The sequence below is a fragment of the Hyalella azteca genome, unplaced genomic scaffold (genome assembly GCF_000764305.2).
Source record: "Hyalella azteca isolate HAZT.00-mixed unplaced genomic scaffold, Hazt_2.0.2 contig3849, whole genome shotgun sequence".
Taxonomy (NCBI): domain Eukaryota; kingdom Metazoa; phylum Arthropoda; class Malacostraca; order Amphipoda; family Hyalellidae; genus Hyalella; species Hyalella azteca.
In genome coordinates, this window is record NW_025934083.1 from 96,822 (window position 1) to 113,177 (window position 16,356).

Consider the following 16,356-nt stretch of genomic DNA (forward strand, 5'->3'; position numbering starts at 1 on the left):
ATTTTAACATTTGATCGATGATCATTCATGCAATCAATCATTCACGATCCCAAACTTTCACAATGTCAGTCATGCATACTGCCAGAAGTTTATGTTGTCACTTACTCCTACAATCATATAGGGTAACATGGGGCAGCGAGCCCACTGCGGGTCATGGGCCCTTAGCGGGTTTCTCGCTAAGTATGGCAGATATTGGTCCGTGTTCTCTACCGCCGGTCGACAGTTTCACTGGAATGAAGTGTACGGATTTACGTTTTGCTAAGTGTTTGCGTTATTAAGTTATTTATGAATAACTGTTTTAGCCCAGATAGAAATTTTTTTGCTGCTAAATAAAATTGTTTTTGGTTACTGTAGATGAAGCTTTTGAAATTACTGTGAATTATATTTTGAAAGTAATATATATAGGGATAATTTTGAGATCAAGTTTAGACTATTAGCTTTTGAAATAAAATATTGACACGATATAAATTGAAGTGATACCTAGTGGGGGCAACGGGCCCACGCGTGTCACGGGGCAAAGCGCCCATGGTGAAGTCTTGTGTTATACATCATTAGATTTGTCTCAATGACCTTTTTAAAACTATGACTAGCTCTTTGAATTACAAATTACACTTCATAGTGCATGATTTTTTTATTTACAGCCTCAAGGCAGCAGGTTTAGTTTCTAGTTATGCGTATTTATGACCCCTTATCGAGTTATTGACTCTTGCCTTGCCAAAAGTTGATTTCAGTCAACACCAATGAGCCAAAAGTTGATGAGTTTTCATGGTGTTGGCTGAAATCACGATTAGGTACGAAATCTCTGCACATAATATCTGGATTATGGACGAAACTGGAACGACGTTTTTTTCTGATCAACTAATTATATTTTTTCTAGTCATGGATACATTTTTTCATGTCAAGGACGAATTTTTTATCGCAAGGATATATTTTTCAAGTCAAGGATATATATTTTTATGTCAATGAAATATTTTTCTTCACGTCAGTGATAGATTTTTTAAGCCAAGAGTATATTTTTTTCAAGTTAAGGATATAATTTTTTGAGTTGCTAATAAATGAATGAATGTCATATTTTTTATTACATTTTCTTGATTTTAACTGTAAAGTGTTGTTCTATCATTTTTAAACGAAAAACAAGCAATTGTGGTAAAGGGACCAAGGATGGGCGCCTTGCCCCAAGCCCATGGGCCCATTGCCCCAGGGGTGGGGCAATGGTCCCATTTTTTTTTTCAAAATAGTGTTTCATTAAAAATTGAATAACTCTATAGGCCTCTAATTCACATCATACATTCCTCATTAGTTGTACCTTTAAACAAAACAAAGAATCACCTCGTATCAATCAAAACTTCATAAAAATTTAGTTTAAAAAAAGGGGGGGCACTGCCCCATGTTGCCCTACTATCAATCATGAAGTAAAGCAAAAATGCTTTTTGTTTCTACCTTACTCCCCGAATATCATGTAAAGCGAACCGAATAAATAAAAATGAGTTATAAACGATTAGATAACCCGCTTTGCGCTACGTAGGAAATTTTTTTCAATGAATTAGTAACCTAACAACCATGCACTGATATACATACACACAAATTTCACTTAAACATAAATAAGATTCAGATAAATTAAAAGAAACCAATTTGGAAATGGAACCTGCTATCTTCCCCGACATGATACACGAGACCGCAATCTCACCGGAACTTTTCATTATCCCAAAGTATTTCATAGCAGCAAGACACGGTCCTGTTCTCGAATCACCGGAACTTTTCATTAACCCAAAGCATTTCATAGCAGCAAGACACGGTCCTGTTCTCGAATTCACGAAGGTTGAACGGCAGGTAGTTTGGTTGGCTGTAAACCTGCGCGAAATGCAGGCTGCGCAGCCGTCGAATTTGGCTCCAGATTTCGTCACGGAACGTCGTCGACTCCCCTGCGCAATGTAAAAAACATCATTTCAGGAGTGTTGGAACAGTGAAATGCATTTTTTCTTGTTTTAATTATAATAATCTTGGCTATAGAATTTAATTAATATTTGCCTTCTTATTAAATTTTTGATGTCATTTCTTTTATGCTACATTAAACACTCAATGGTTAATCTAATTTTTCAGGTGATAGCACGATGCTATCACGTTTGGATGTGAATCGATTTTATTAACTTTGGTTTTTGATATACCGAACATTCATCTGATTTTCAGTTTAGTATCTAACCCGAATAAATGCACTAGTAGTTCCTTGATTCCTCAAGTCTTATTTTCTCAAAAGTATCTTCTTCACGAACACGATACCCTTTCCAACCCCTCATGTCATTCACATCCTCTTCCTCTCACACGGGTGGATCTTCATCAACCCCTCACATGTCAGCCCCTGCATGCCCAGGGCTTAACCCTCTCTCTCACACGAGTGGATCTCCATCAACCCCTCACATGTCAGCCCCTGCATGCTCAGGGCTTAACCCTCTCTCTCACACGGATGGATCTCTATCAACCCCTCACATGTCAGCCCCTGCATGCTCAGGGCTCAACCCTCTCTCTCACACGGGTGGATCTCCATCAACCCCTCACATGTCAGCCCCTGCATGCTCAGGGCTCAACCCTCTCTCTCACACGGGTGGATCTCCATGACGATCTGCTTGACGTTCGCCAGAAGGTCGACATGTTCGTCAAGAACGTTGCTGAAGAAGTCCAACTCGAAACCTTCTATGTCGATCTTAAGGTAGTCGATGACGCTCTCCTCTTCGTGGATATTCTTTAGAATATCGCGATAGGTTTTGACCTGGCCAATCATTGGACATAAATTCTCTAGCATAAATCGTTTTCTCATAAATTCTTCTTCTCACGATCGAGCAAGATGTTTAAATATATGTGAATTTCAAACGTACTAGGATAACATACAAAAGTTAATCTATGTAAATTAACTCATTTTGATTCCTATCACTATTTGATCAAAATGCTTCCATAATTCTGTTTTATCACGAGAATTCAGTAGTATTTTTTTCTAAATTTTGGCTATTTGTTGATTTTATTGTTCCCTGAACATTGTTTGAACATCCGACATAAATCTCTTTAATTTTCCCGTTCGGAATGACTCGACCTACGCGTTGTAATATACTTTGGTAGAATATAATTGGTGTGAGATTTTTACTCTATTAAACGCCCGCGTAAATAAATTATAATTTAAGAGCCTATTTTATTACCGGTATGCCTCTTATGACCCCATTCACGGCCCCCAGGCCCCATGGATGGAAGTGGATGTCGCGCCCCCTGAGGTGCGTCGGCTGCCCCATGGTCGGGTCAAACGCGTACACCTGTAATAGGCAAATGAAAGTTATTAGTGAATATTCGTGTCATCTAGCACATTGTAAGTAAACGTGTGCAAACTTTCTGCAATTTTCGTTCATTTATAAACCCGTAAGCGCTTTTAAATGTTGTTTAACACTCACCGCATACGAGGGAGTTTGTCCTAATTAAATATCGCTTAACACTCACTGAATTCTGTGGCACTTTATAATAATTAACCTTCTACCGCCGTATGTCACTTTCCGGGAACATAACGTTCAACTTAAATTATACGTAAACTATTGAGTGTAGCAACTTGAGGACGTTTTCTCGCAACAGGGAACATTTTAAAGTTGTCGTACGTGGCGGCAACCATCAGTGCAAGTCATTTTTGCGCTCACTAGAACGTATCCTTTTTTTGGATAGTAGGCTTGTGACAATATTGCTCCAGTTACTCATGTCAGGCGGTAGAGGTTGAAATTTAGAGCGATTGGAACAGTTGAAGCTAAATTAATACCGGCGAATGTCAAACCAATGAAACAGTTTTTCAACATTTAAGTCTGGGTACTTCCAGTTACTAAATGGAAACATTTTTGTTGTAGCGCTGGCTGTCACAGTAGAAATTAAATAATAATAATACCGGTTTCAGCGTTTACTAGGCCGTAGGCCTGTCCCCGATTCTTAACATTGCAGAATATTCACAGCTTGTTGCGGTCTCGAACGCGCAACTCACTGCTTCAAATTTTATTTGCTTAACTGCCCGGCCTCCTCGCCGATTCTGACCTGAAACTGGCGCACAGAGCTGGGATCGAACCCGCGCATCTGCACCAATCCTGGTACTCTGAACTGTAACCACTGGGCCACCCTGCACTAAACCCCTGGGTCTCAAATACAGCAAAGAATCAATAAGGCAAATAAGTCACCCGGCAGCCGTACTCCTCCATGGCGTCATCGAAGCTCCACTCAAATACAGCAAAGAATCAATAAGGCAAATAAGTCACCCTGCAGCCGTACTCCTCCATGGCGTCATCGAAGCTCCACTCGTTGTTGATGCCGAAGGACAGGACGAGGCAGGCGCCCGGTGTGGGGGCGACGCCATTGTCCAGACACACGGCCTTGTCGCCGTCCCTCACCTCCCCTACCATGATGCCTCCCAACATTTCCTGGGAGAGGAATTAATATATTTAAAAAATCTTAAGCCGGAAATAATCTTTTGTACGAGTAATCAAGATTGCCTTACACAATTGGACTAGTAAAGCAAGTAAAAATACAGTAACATTTATTCAAATGGTATAATTTAGTCAACTCTTTTTGGAGTTAGTTTTTTAAGTTTCAAGATGTGTCAGAAAGCCAAAGAATTATACACCGGATCAATATTTGAAGACCCGAAAACAAAGACACATGATGGCAGGAAAAAACTCCTAAAATTAATTGCACTCGTATGAATATATGAAATATTGTATATATTGTTATAAAATGTAAACAAATATACCTATGAATATATGAACATTTCCTGGGAGCGCAATTGATATATTAATGTAATAGTCACTAGATTGCTTTAATCGCAGATTCACTAGAAATTTAAAAGCGAAGAAAACACCACAAAAATTTAGGATATCTCTATTGAAAACGTTTCGGAGACCAGCTCAATCGTCAGTTCGATAAATCTAGAACACGGATAAAGGCAGAAAATTAGTTTGGAGTTAATAAAAAAATAAAGAAGTTAAAAACCTAAATTTGCAGACAACGGGCAGAATAATAAAGTAAGTACCTATCTATTCACAATTTCTGATAGATAAGAACTATTGGCAGCATTTAAACAAGGCTTCTCTTTAAAAATATACAATGATTCCAAAATACGCAGATCAGAATCATCAGAACTATAAGCTAAAACCCTAAAGTCTGTGTCTGTGTAAATTACACTGGAACGTTGCACTGTTCGGCGTGAGTGCGCACAGCCGAATGAGGAGGCGCGATAGTAACTGCCTAGTCCTATAACTCCTCCCTCTATGCTCAGCGACCCTAGTGTAAAAGTTGCGTGCCGTCATCCCAACGTACGCAGATGCATATCGTGCACAACTAAATTTATAAACTAGGGACGATCACATATGAGAAGGAAGGATATCTTCGTACCTAAAAAACGAACCTATTTTGAAATTATTCACCAGTAAGATACGAAGATTAATGTCCGGGAAGTATTTCATAAACAAAACTTTTAATTCTCTTGACATAACTTCGGACGCATGGCCGAAGTATGGAATAGAACAGTAAACAACGCTTCTACTATCAGGCTCTGGAACAACTTCACTGTATCGCTTAGACATGAATTTCTTAATCTGGGTAAACACCAAGCCAGAAGGAAATCCATTAAGCGAGAAGATATTGCGCAAAAATTCAAATTCAGAATGCATGGAATGGAAAGATGAGCATATACGAAAGCTGCGGTGTAATAGTGTTTGAAGCCCGTATAACTTGAATCTAAAAGAACAAAAAACTAAAAAACCTTGTGCTTAGGCCGGTGAAAGTTGGTTTTCTGTAAACAGATGTTTGAAAACGGCCATTAGATTTAGTAATATTGCAGTCTAGAAAAGACAAACTATTGTTCGATTCAAGTTCCATGGTAAATTTAATAGAATTATGTTGCAAGTTTAGGTAATCAAAGAAAAGTTTTACACGAGAAGGATGCTTGAAAATAAGAAAGGTGTCATCGACGTATCTATTATAAAAATTGGCTTAAAATCAGGAGGACAATTGGTCAGCCATGAAACCTCGTGAAAACACATAAAAATATTTGCAAAGGTTGGGCCGAGGGGAAGACCCATGCCCAAACCGCCAATCTGTTTGTAAAATTTACCAGCAAATATGAAAATAGAATTTAGAACTGATAATTCTAGCAGGGATTTAAAATAATTGCGGTTCAAACCAATAACAGTATCATGAATATCCTTAAACAGAGTATTTAGACAGATCTCTATAGTTTCAAAAATCGGTATATTTGTAAATAAATTTTCTACGTCAAAAGGACCATTGTTAAGCCCTGAACATCAGTAAAATCTTTCAAGCGGTCAACAAAAGTATGAGAATTGTCTACTGTATACTGGTTAGTTGTAAGACAGTTTAAGACAGGAACTAAAAATTTAGCCAGTTTAAAACTTGGGGTATTATATGCGGCAAAAATTGGTCTGAATTGAAACTTTGAGGCAAAATCAGACTGATGAATTTTAGGTAAGCCATATAAAATCCCAGGGCATGAACCGGAGGCGTTGAACCGGAGGCGTAAAGTTTAGAGTACGTATCAGATGAGAAGGCAGACGAGTCCTTGAGTTTTCGCAGAAAGCTATTGATTTTATCTTCGATTTTCAAAACAGCTTTAGAGATTGGATCGGTAATTTCGACAAATTTAGAATGATCGGTGATGAGTGCAGTAAGGCAACTGTTATATCGACTACGATCAACCAAAACCACGCCCCTGCCATTGTCAGGTTTACAAATGATCAAATCTTTATTTTTGGCCAAGTTTTTCAATAAAAGCGTGTCACTGGGCTGAAATACAGAGGAAATAAATTTATATGACTTTAAGCCGTAAAAATGACGATAGGCCAAGCTCTGCAAGTTCCTAAGAAACTCTGGGCGGTTAGGAGTAGGAACAATCTTTATGCTGAGAGCTAGTCTTTCAAATGCTAAAAAAATTATAAAAGTCCAACTTAAAAATTGGCAGACAAAAATCAAGGCCAAAAGCCAGCAAGAATTTGATACGGGGTTCCAAGTTGAAAGAACTATAGTTGAACACCACCTTATCTTGGTCAATAGGATGAATTTCGTTGTGGATGCCGAGGTTACTGAGTTTCCTTTGATGTGTTTGGCTGGTAACTTTCCTGAATGCTTCTGTAGACACTCTAGCATGTTGGCGGATAGCAAAGGCGTCGAGAGTGGAAAACAAACGAGCAAGTTTCACTTCACTTTCGGCAGCCAAGTCGGTTAAAGATTTCAGCGTCTTCCTCTTTGAGGATAATTCCCTGGAGAGAAGCTTATTCTGCCACGATTTATAAAAATTTGAATTATGAAGGCACCGTTTGTAAAGCTTAAATCTCAGGAACTTGGGGAAGACACCATAAACCTTACACTTCACCAGGAAATCAATATCTAATGAAGTCTTGTGATCGTAATTGTGTACGATCAAAACACGGCGAAGATTGTTGCCACCTCTTTAGAAAATACTGTGATCTTCTCCGAAAGACGGCAAAGACTTGATCATGTGTAAACCTGACAAGGGCAGGGGCGTGGTTTTGGTTGATCGTAGTCGATATAACAGTAGCCTTACTGCACTCATCACCGATCATTCTAAATTTGTCGAAATTACCGATCCAATCTCTAAAACTGTTTTGAAAATCGAAGATAAAATCAATAGCTTTCTGCGAAAACTCAAGGACTCGTCTGCCTTCTCATCTGATACGTACTCTAAACTTTACGCCTCCGGTTCATGCCCTGGGATTTTATATGGCTTACTTAAAATTCATAAGGCTGATTTTGCACCAAAGTATCAATTCAGACCAATTTTTGCCGCATATAATACCCCTAGTTTTAAACTGGCTAAATTTTTAGTTCCTGTCTTAAACTGTCTTACAACTAACCAGTATATATTAGGCAATTCTCATACTTTTGTTGACCGCTTGAAAGATTTTACTGATGTTCAGGGCTTAACAATGGCCTCTTTTGACGTAGAAAATTTATTTACAAATATACCGATTTTTGAAACTATAGAGATCAGTCTGAATACTCTGTTTAATGATATTTATCATACTGTTATTGGTTTGAACCGCAATTATTTTAAATCCCTGCTAAAATTATCAGTTCTAAATTTGATTTTCATATTTGCTGGTAAATTTTACAAACAGATTGGCGGTTTGGGCATGGGTCTTCCCCTCGGCCCAACCTTTGCGAATATTTTTATGTGTTTTCACGAGGTTTCATGGCTGACCAATTGTCCTCCTGATTTTAAGCCAATTTTTTATAACAGATACGTCGATGACACCTTCCTTATTTTCAAGCATCCTTCTCATGTAAAACTTTTCTTTGATTACCTAAACTTGCAACATAATTCTATTAAATTTACTATGGAACTTGAATCGAACAATAGTTTGTCCTTTCTAGNGTCTCTACTCACAAGATTGCTGCAGCCAGCTGCCTCTACTCACAAGATTGCTGCAGCAGTTGCCTCTACTCACAAGATTGCTGCAGCCAGCTGCCTCTACTCACCAGATTGCTGCAGCCAGCTGCCTCTTCTATGAAGTCAAAAAAATTGTGCCAGTTCAAAATTGGCGGAGGGGGTGAGGTAAGGGGGGTATTTTTCTCCTCCCCCACCTCGCGTGCGTTGCCATGACGACGGGAGGACTGGTCTTCATGGTCGTCTGTGGGTCGAGGACCGTACGAGTACCAAGCAAAGCTTCAGGTTCTTAATAATGTAATCTGCTATTTTTTTAGTGAATATGAGATAAAATTTGTGTTAATGGCGCCTTATAATATTTTTTTGCCGTTTCAAAACTAGAATCGTTTTCATGGGTATATTGAAGGCATAAAATATTAAGTTTGTCGGAAACTTTTATTGATAAATCGGTATCGGCCTTACGCTGACGAGTTTAATGTAATGGATTTGATAACATGAACAATGAGGTGGATCATAAACACATGAGTACTGCATTACAAATAAATTTAGTAAATAATTGCAAGCTTAAAAAATGTGCCTGCATACTATAATTCGTAGAAGTTTTAAAAAATGCATATTTTAATTAAAGCTATCCGCAGTATTCCAATAGTTCTTCGCTACTTGCGGCAGACTAGCGATACTAAACAGTTTGGCATATACACGCCATCAAACAATGATCATACGAAGCATTCATCGTCATCTTTCGACGCCGTCTGTATCTGCAAAGCTTTCTAGACCTGCGACTACTTAGTAATACATAAACAATTCTATTGATAAAAGTTTGTAATGAAATACCAAATGACGAATGGAAGATAAGTTTGGTGTAGAATATATATGGCCAGTGAGCGGTGCTTAGCTAACTAGTGCGCATTCACTAGAGAAGAGACTTGTGAGCGGTGCCTAGTTAACTAGTGCGCACTCACTGGAGAGGAGACGAGGCACCGCAGATTTCTGCTCTGACCTGAGAAATAGAGAAAAATGTCCATACTTTTTGAAAAAAATATAACTCAGTACTCACTGCAGTAAGTGACAGAGAACGCATTTTCTCGTCCGTCCGTCCGCGAATACACGGATAGACAGACGGACATGACGAGCGCAATAGCGCCTTTTTTCCGTAAATGAGAAAATGCGCTAAAAAGCGAGCGCGGAATTAAGAAACTTTGTAGAAAAGAATAACTTAATGGTGTGCAAATGCCTTTAGAAAAGTTTGTCGATGTTCTTCTGGCATTTTAGTTGAAGTAAAAAACATAATATAAATAATTTGAACAAGGATTTTAGCTAAAAAAACATGAGCAAATTTTGCATTCACTGAAGTTGACAATAATATTCAACTCGTTCAATGTGAGAAGAATTATGCGTTAATTTAGATGAATATTTTCAAAATGTTCAGTAGCTTATAAACAAATAATGGCTTTTAAGTGCAGGCTTCCGTTTCACCAAGCTTTCATTGTGATATGAACATAACTCTAGACGAAGCTATGCAGGAGCAAATGTTCAGTCTTAAAATGCCTAGCAAATTAAGGACCAGGCAATAAGTCCAGCAGCTATCTCACTCAATCAATCGTCAGCTATGGAAAGATCGGGTTCCAAAGGCCGGCTCCCTTGTGAATCAAGTCACGAAAAGTTCAAGAATCTGCAACAGGCCATGGGCCTATTTCTTCAACGCCGACACTTCTATTCTATTCTATTCTATTCATATTTTAATCTATTCTATTCTATTCTACAACTCACACGTTCTCCCTGCAGAGCAGCGTGATGGTGACGATGGTGCAGGAGGCGATCACACACAAAAATAAGCGGTGCAAGGGTCGCACGGCGGCGTAGGGCGACATGTTCCTTGTTCTGCCACCTGTTCAACTGGGCGCTGCTTGTTCAGGTGGGCTGGACGACTGAACTCGTACACGCGTCGCCCTCGCGCTGGTCCAACGAAACTTAAAAAAATATAACTCAGTTCTCACTGCAGTGAGTGACAGAGAGCGCATTGTCTCGTCGACGAAAACTTGAGGTCACGGACGGACAGACAGATAGACAGACGGACATGGTAGCACAAAAGCGTTTTTTTCCGTAAATGAGAAAATGCGCTAAAAAGAGCTTTTTAAGAGTTTTTTTTAAACCTTAAATGGCCCGTGATTTTGTCGACGAAATGTTTCTATATATGAGGCTGGTATTTTTTATCATATATTAATGATTTATGGGAATTCACTCGTCACTTGTGCATTTCTATTATCTTAAATCCAATTTTATTAATTAATATTGCTTATGTTCAATGTATTTCGGATTGCTTGTCATTACTTAATTGCACAAATAATTTCAATTACATTATGGTTGTATTCTGTATCCTATAAAGGTTTAGTTGTCATTCGCGTTTCGTTTCAACGGTAATGTGATTAAGTTTCACAATTTTACCTGAGCGCGAATGAGAAAGGAATCGTGAGTAATGTGAAGAAATGCGTAACAAATGAAAACTTTGAGGGACATAAAGTAAGGTAGGGAAAACTGTCGGTCCCACTGCTTCTCATTTAGATAATAACGAAAGATCGAAAATTCTCCGTGTTTTTCCCTTGGCCATAAAAATGAGAAGCTTGTATGAAGCTTAGCTAGCTAGGGCTAAAAATTCAGTGTCTTCACGCCGTGCTCTTCCGTTCATTTGCAATATGGTTATGGCCTAAACTTAATAACAGAAACTACATTAAATGTAACTAAAAAACTGAAGGCTTCTCGCTGAGAGAGCGATAAAACCTACGAAATCTTCCAGGCCAGTTTTACAGTCGAAAAAATTTTGGTTTTCTTAGGCTAGCTGCTTAACGGTAAAAAATCTTACTACTGTTGTTAATTTTCACTCGAGATTCGAGAGACGCCAACACCGAACCGCGGCTCGCGACAACAATAACTGACGCTAACCTGCACTTGGGTTTGGGGTAAGCAGCAGGGGTGTGTCAGCTGAGACATCAGCCGAACACTTGTTTCCAGATACCTGGAGACATGCAGTACAGGTGTGTGCACTGTGGGGCAGGTGGTATCATGTGGGGCAGGTGGTATCATGTGGGGCAGGTGGTATCATGTATCGGTAGGGGTATCGTTCACCACAGGTGGTATCATGTGAGGCAGGTGGTATCATGTGTGACAGATGGTATCATGTATCACAGATGGTATCCCCAGTTATCACACATTGAATGATTTGGCAGCAAAAGAAGACCTAAACACTCAAAAAAGTAATTTGAATAAATTCATACCAGAAGACCATTAGAATTTTAGAATTATTTCACGTATTTCCGGACTGCATGTCCCAGGCACGTGAATTTCATATTTTCACACAGAAATTAAAACTCCACGGGTATTGCAACCAGGGTTTGATTTACCTTCACATGAATGTTAACATAGATATTAACATATTTTGTTGGACATAAGGCAAATAAATGTAAGCCATCAATGATTATTTGGAATCCTCACTGATTACTAGTATGACTGATTATTGATAAATAGTATGATTATTATCATGACCTCAACTGAATTACTTGCTGAGCGATGCTGAGTATAACCTGTGTGCAAGAGCTCGAAATCAAGCTAAAAAAGCTTGTCGCACAGCAGTCAAAAATTTTGAAAGAGACGTTGCCAAAAACTCGAAAAAGAACCCGAAAGCCTTTTTCTTGTATGCTAGTTCGAAGTGCAAGACAAGGGATGGTATTGCTGATTTGAATGTAAAACTATACTATACTATACTATACTATACTATACTATACTATACTATACTATACTATACTATACTATACTATACTATACTATACTATACTATACTTAGGCGTAAGATGAATGATTAATGAATGAGCAAATCATAATTCTATTCCGAATTTCTTATTTCAGCGAGTACAGGTTAATTTATACATTTTTCTCGATTTTCAATTAATCAATAATTTTGGAAAAAACACCAAAAGTAATGTGTTTGTGCCGCTATTTATATAATAGATAAATATTATGATTTGCAAATTCAAATATGCAAACGTAACTTTTGCATTGAAGAAAAACAGAGATTTTAAAGTGAAATATTTGGGCAAAATATTTACAGAGGATTACATATGTATTTCAATAAAGTATATATTCCAAATAAATTAGTTGAATTAATTACCCTAACCTCATTGTAAATTATACTTTAATTAATTACATAACTGAAAACTAAATCATTTCCCAGAACCATTTATTTCATGAGATAATACGTACGCAAGCGTTCTCAAATTAAAAGCCGGCAAGGTTGAACAAGAAAATTTTTATAAAAAAATCAAGACATTTGAAATCATAAATAAATTTACCAGACGTGGCAAAGCCTTTTTATTGCTTGCAGAATTCGGTCACAGGTCATCAAGGAAGACAATAACACGCGTGTGTTTAATTAAAAAGTTGTTGTTAATGTGATTCAAGCTTCAAATAGTTATAATGTCATGGTACTAATTGCTCGTTTTCCACGAAATACAACAACTTTAAACAAATCAATCTCTGAAGATTCATACTTTAAATGAGGATATGAAGCACGAGGTTCCTGCACAAAAATTTCAACACATGCAAAAGAGACTTACTTTTTACTTTCATTATTAATACTGATACCTTATGTTCTCATTTGTGTTAATACTTTAACTTGATTCTTTATTGTTCATGTCACTTCGTATTATACTTTACACACGCGTGTGCGATGCGAATAAATATCATGTATTATAACTGGTAAAAGTGATTGTAACTTTTAGCAATGTTCAAGTTATTGATGATTTCCACATGTTTACATCAAGCAAATGTTTGTGAGGCAATCCTTAGTTCGTCTAAATGTTTGTGAGGCAAACCTTAGTTCGTCTAAATGTTTGTGAGGTAATCCTTAGTTCGTCTCAATGTTTGTGAGGTAATCCTTAGTTCGTCTCAATGTTTGTGAGGTAATCCCTGTCTCTTATACACATCTAGATGTGTATAAGAGACAGTCCTTATAGTTCGCCTCAATTCAGAACGATTTTTCGTTAGCATGTTAGGCACGCACCGCATCAATAAAAATATAAATGAGGCATTGGTATTGAGTAGAATCATGCTTTCACCATCAGTGATTTTCACGCAACAAGTCGATCAGAAATGATTCACAAGAAATAATACATGAAAATGTTCCTGTTCTTGCGACTAGGCTGGTATCATAAAACTATTTCGCTTTATGGATGATACCAGCCTATTTATTTCGTTTTTCGTGATCCACGCATGGAATATAAATTATCAATACCCGTTGAATAAATACATGAATGAATGGCTGAACAGATAGCTAGATGAAACATACACATAGAAATTACCACTTTAAAAAAATTACAGTTTAAAATTATATTTTCACTAATTTCTACATAAGACATTGGCAGGTTTAATGAATGGAGCGTTTTTCGTACACATTAGACGTGCTGAAGAGTTTAACATTATTTCAGCGAGAGTAGGTGCACTGCTCTATTTTACACCGTATTAATGACAGGCCCATTCTTCATCATAGACAGCTATGAAATATACTGATTTTGCATAAAACTATGTATTCACATTATCAGGAAAAGATTTTATTCCAACTAAATTGTTCGCTGAAATCTTGTTTAAGAGAGTCTTGCAAGATTATCGAACACTCGTTTATTTTTATGAATATTTTTCAATCCAGATACCTGATATTTTTTATTAATTTGATCAGTTAGCTTAAACAAAAATAATCGGTGAGAACGACTGAACTAAGTTGATTTTTAAGCATTGTTTATCTGTGAAATTTATATTTGAATAATTACTCAACCATCGATGTTCAATTATGAGCTGAATTATCTTGTTGAAAGATTTAAGTTCAATAACACTATTAAGAAACCGCTGCTTAAATTTTTTCAGAATTAAAAATTTTAGGATTAAAAACAAAACACCGATTCACAAAAAGTATAAATTCAAATTGACAAGCACGGTGCAAAAATTCAGTTCCTATCTCTCTTCGTCGTAATTATCTTCCATTTCGTCTCTGCCCTCATCCTGCGGCAACTTCATCTCTGACTTCACCATCAACTTCGTCTCTGCCCATCATCAACTTCTTATCTGCCTTCATCCGCAACTTCGTTTCCACTTTCAGCATCAATTTCGTCTCCACTTCCATCATCAACTTCGTTTCCACCTTCGTCATCAACTTCGTTTCTACCTTCATCATCAACTTCGTCTTTGCCTTCATCATCAACTTCGTCTCCACCTTCGTCATCAACTTCGTTTCCACCTTCGTCATCAACTTTGTCTCCACCTTCGTCATCAACTTCGTTTCCACCTTCATCATTAACTTCGTCTCCACCTTCGTTATCAACTTCGTTTCCACCTTCATCATCAACTTTGTCTCTGCCTTCATCATCAACTTCGTTTCCACCTTCATCATCAACTTCGTCTTTGCCTTCATCATTAACTTCGTGTTTGCATTCATCATCATCATCTTCGTCAAGCCCCTCTTAACAGGTTGGCAAATGATTTAGATTAGCTTCCTTGCCCCTTAACCAAACGGCGGCTTTTCTGATCATCCGACCCAACTGGAAGCCTGAGTGTTGCTCACTTTTGACACTGTCATCAGAAACTTCTATATATGCACCCGGTTCATAACATGGTATGTAGTAGACATCTTGAGACTCATCGCACGACTCCTCACTCTGAAATTCCTTTGATTGATCTTCCGCTGATTGCTGCTCTGAAAATGAGTCCGAATTCTGTGAGTCGACCAGACCGTTTTGTGAAGAGCTGTCAGGGTCAGCATCAGGTTTTTTATGCAGTACAAAGGCGGTCGACTATTTACTTTCAAAGCAACATTCTTCAAATGTGCTGGTGTTTTCACTGAATTTATGCTAATTATTAGCATTAAGTGCACTCACACTGCTTTGTTGTTCGGGGTTTGTAATATCCTACTTTATGTTTGTCTTTTCGTTTGACTTAAAATCAGTTGCAAAACACTTCGTCGTGTCATTTGAAAAAGTTTATTGACCGAAGCGTTTGTCGTCTCGTTTTCGGTGCTTCCTGCAACCATCCGCATTCGTTGAGCATCCAAAATCGCAAATCATGCACCAATTCTCTTTGTTGGTCATCGTGCAATTTTTTCGGAGGTTCCACTCGTTTTTCGAGGATTTTTAAGAACCAAAAGTTTGTTGACCTGTTCTGACGTTGTCCCTAATGTGACAGAGCATATTACTGATCTTAAGTCGTTCACGAAGCAGCCCTACCTCGACCTCAAGTTGACCCAGCCGCCGTCTCATTCCGAAAATCTGCTCGTCGTAAAGTTGGTACAAATCAGAAATAGCCTGCTCGATGACATCGATTTAGCTTAATTTTCCATCCATGAGTTTCTCGGACTCGTTCTGCAAGAACCGAAAATGTTTCCATGATTTTCTTCTCACATTTTCTCGCTGACTATCTTCTATGGCTTGGTACTGCTTTTCATTTTCGGACGATCGCACGGCACAGTAACACCGGCAAATTTTTCGGCCACTTTAATGTCCATTCTGTTCGTTGTTCTAGTCATCAAAATTATCGAAGGATTCGTCGAAATTAATGAAGGCAAATTCGTTCTCGAATTCGCCTTTGCATTAATACTGAATTTCCGATGCGTTGACATCTGAATCAAGTTCCATACCCACAGGAGTGGCACTTATCTCATAAATTATTTAGACCTCATCACCTCCCAAACATTTTGCTTCATCGCCCACACCCAAATGATCCTGTACTGCCTCAGCAGCGCCTGAACTCTCCCCGCTCATCTTGTCGTTTACTCCGATATCAGAACTGCATACGTTGATGTTTTTCACTGGGCTTTCTTCGACGCTTTCTTATGTTGACATTATTGACGGGATGAAAATCAACGTTAATGCTTGCCGAGAGATGCGAGT

At 38.1% G+C, this 16,356-nt stretch overlaps 2 protein-coding genes across 3 annotated transcripts; both read right to left on the bottom strand.

Annotated features, from left to right (window-relative positions):
- Window positions 1–1,569: 1,569 nt before the first annotated feature.
- Window positions 1,570–4,226, bottom strand: LOC125177646. Of its 2 annotated transcripts, XM_047879794.1 has the most exons (5): window positions 4,191–4,226; window positions 3,186–3,296; window positions 2,596–2,764; window positions 1,756–1,922; window positions 1,570–1,692 (listed from the first exon to the last, which is right to left on the bottom strand). In XM_047879794.1, exons 1-5 carry the CDS (start codon window positions 4,209–4,211, stop codon window positions 1,684–1,686), a joined length of 477 nt encoding a protein of 158 aa, XP_047735750.1. In that variant the 5' UTR covers window positions 4,212–4,226; the 3' UTR covers window positions 1,570–1,683. The 2 variants fall into 2 exon arrangements, with proteins under 2 accessions (XP_047735750.1, XP_047735749.1); XM_047879793.1 differs by having other exon boundaries at window positions 1,570–1,922.
- LOC108681266 lies at window positions 4,182–10,302 on the bottom strand. The gene is made up of 4 exons (XM_018170283.2): window positions 10,202–10,302; window positions 9,394–9,431; window positions 8,524–8,675; window positions 4,182–4,430 (listed from the first exon to the last, which is right to left on the bottom strand). The coding sequence occupies exons 1-4, from the start codon at window positions 10,300–10,302 to the stop codon at window positions 4,248–4,250; spliced, it is 474 nt and encodes a 157-aa protein (XP_018025772.2). The 3' UTR covers window positions 4,182–4,247.
- Between the last annotated feature and the right edge of the window lie 6,054 nt (window positions 10,303–16,356).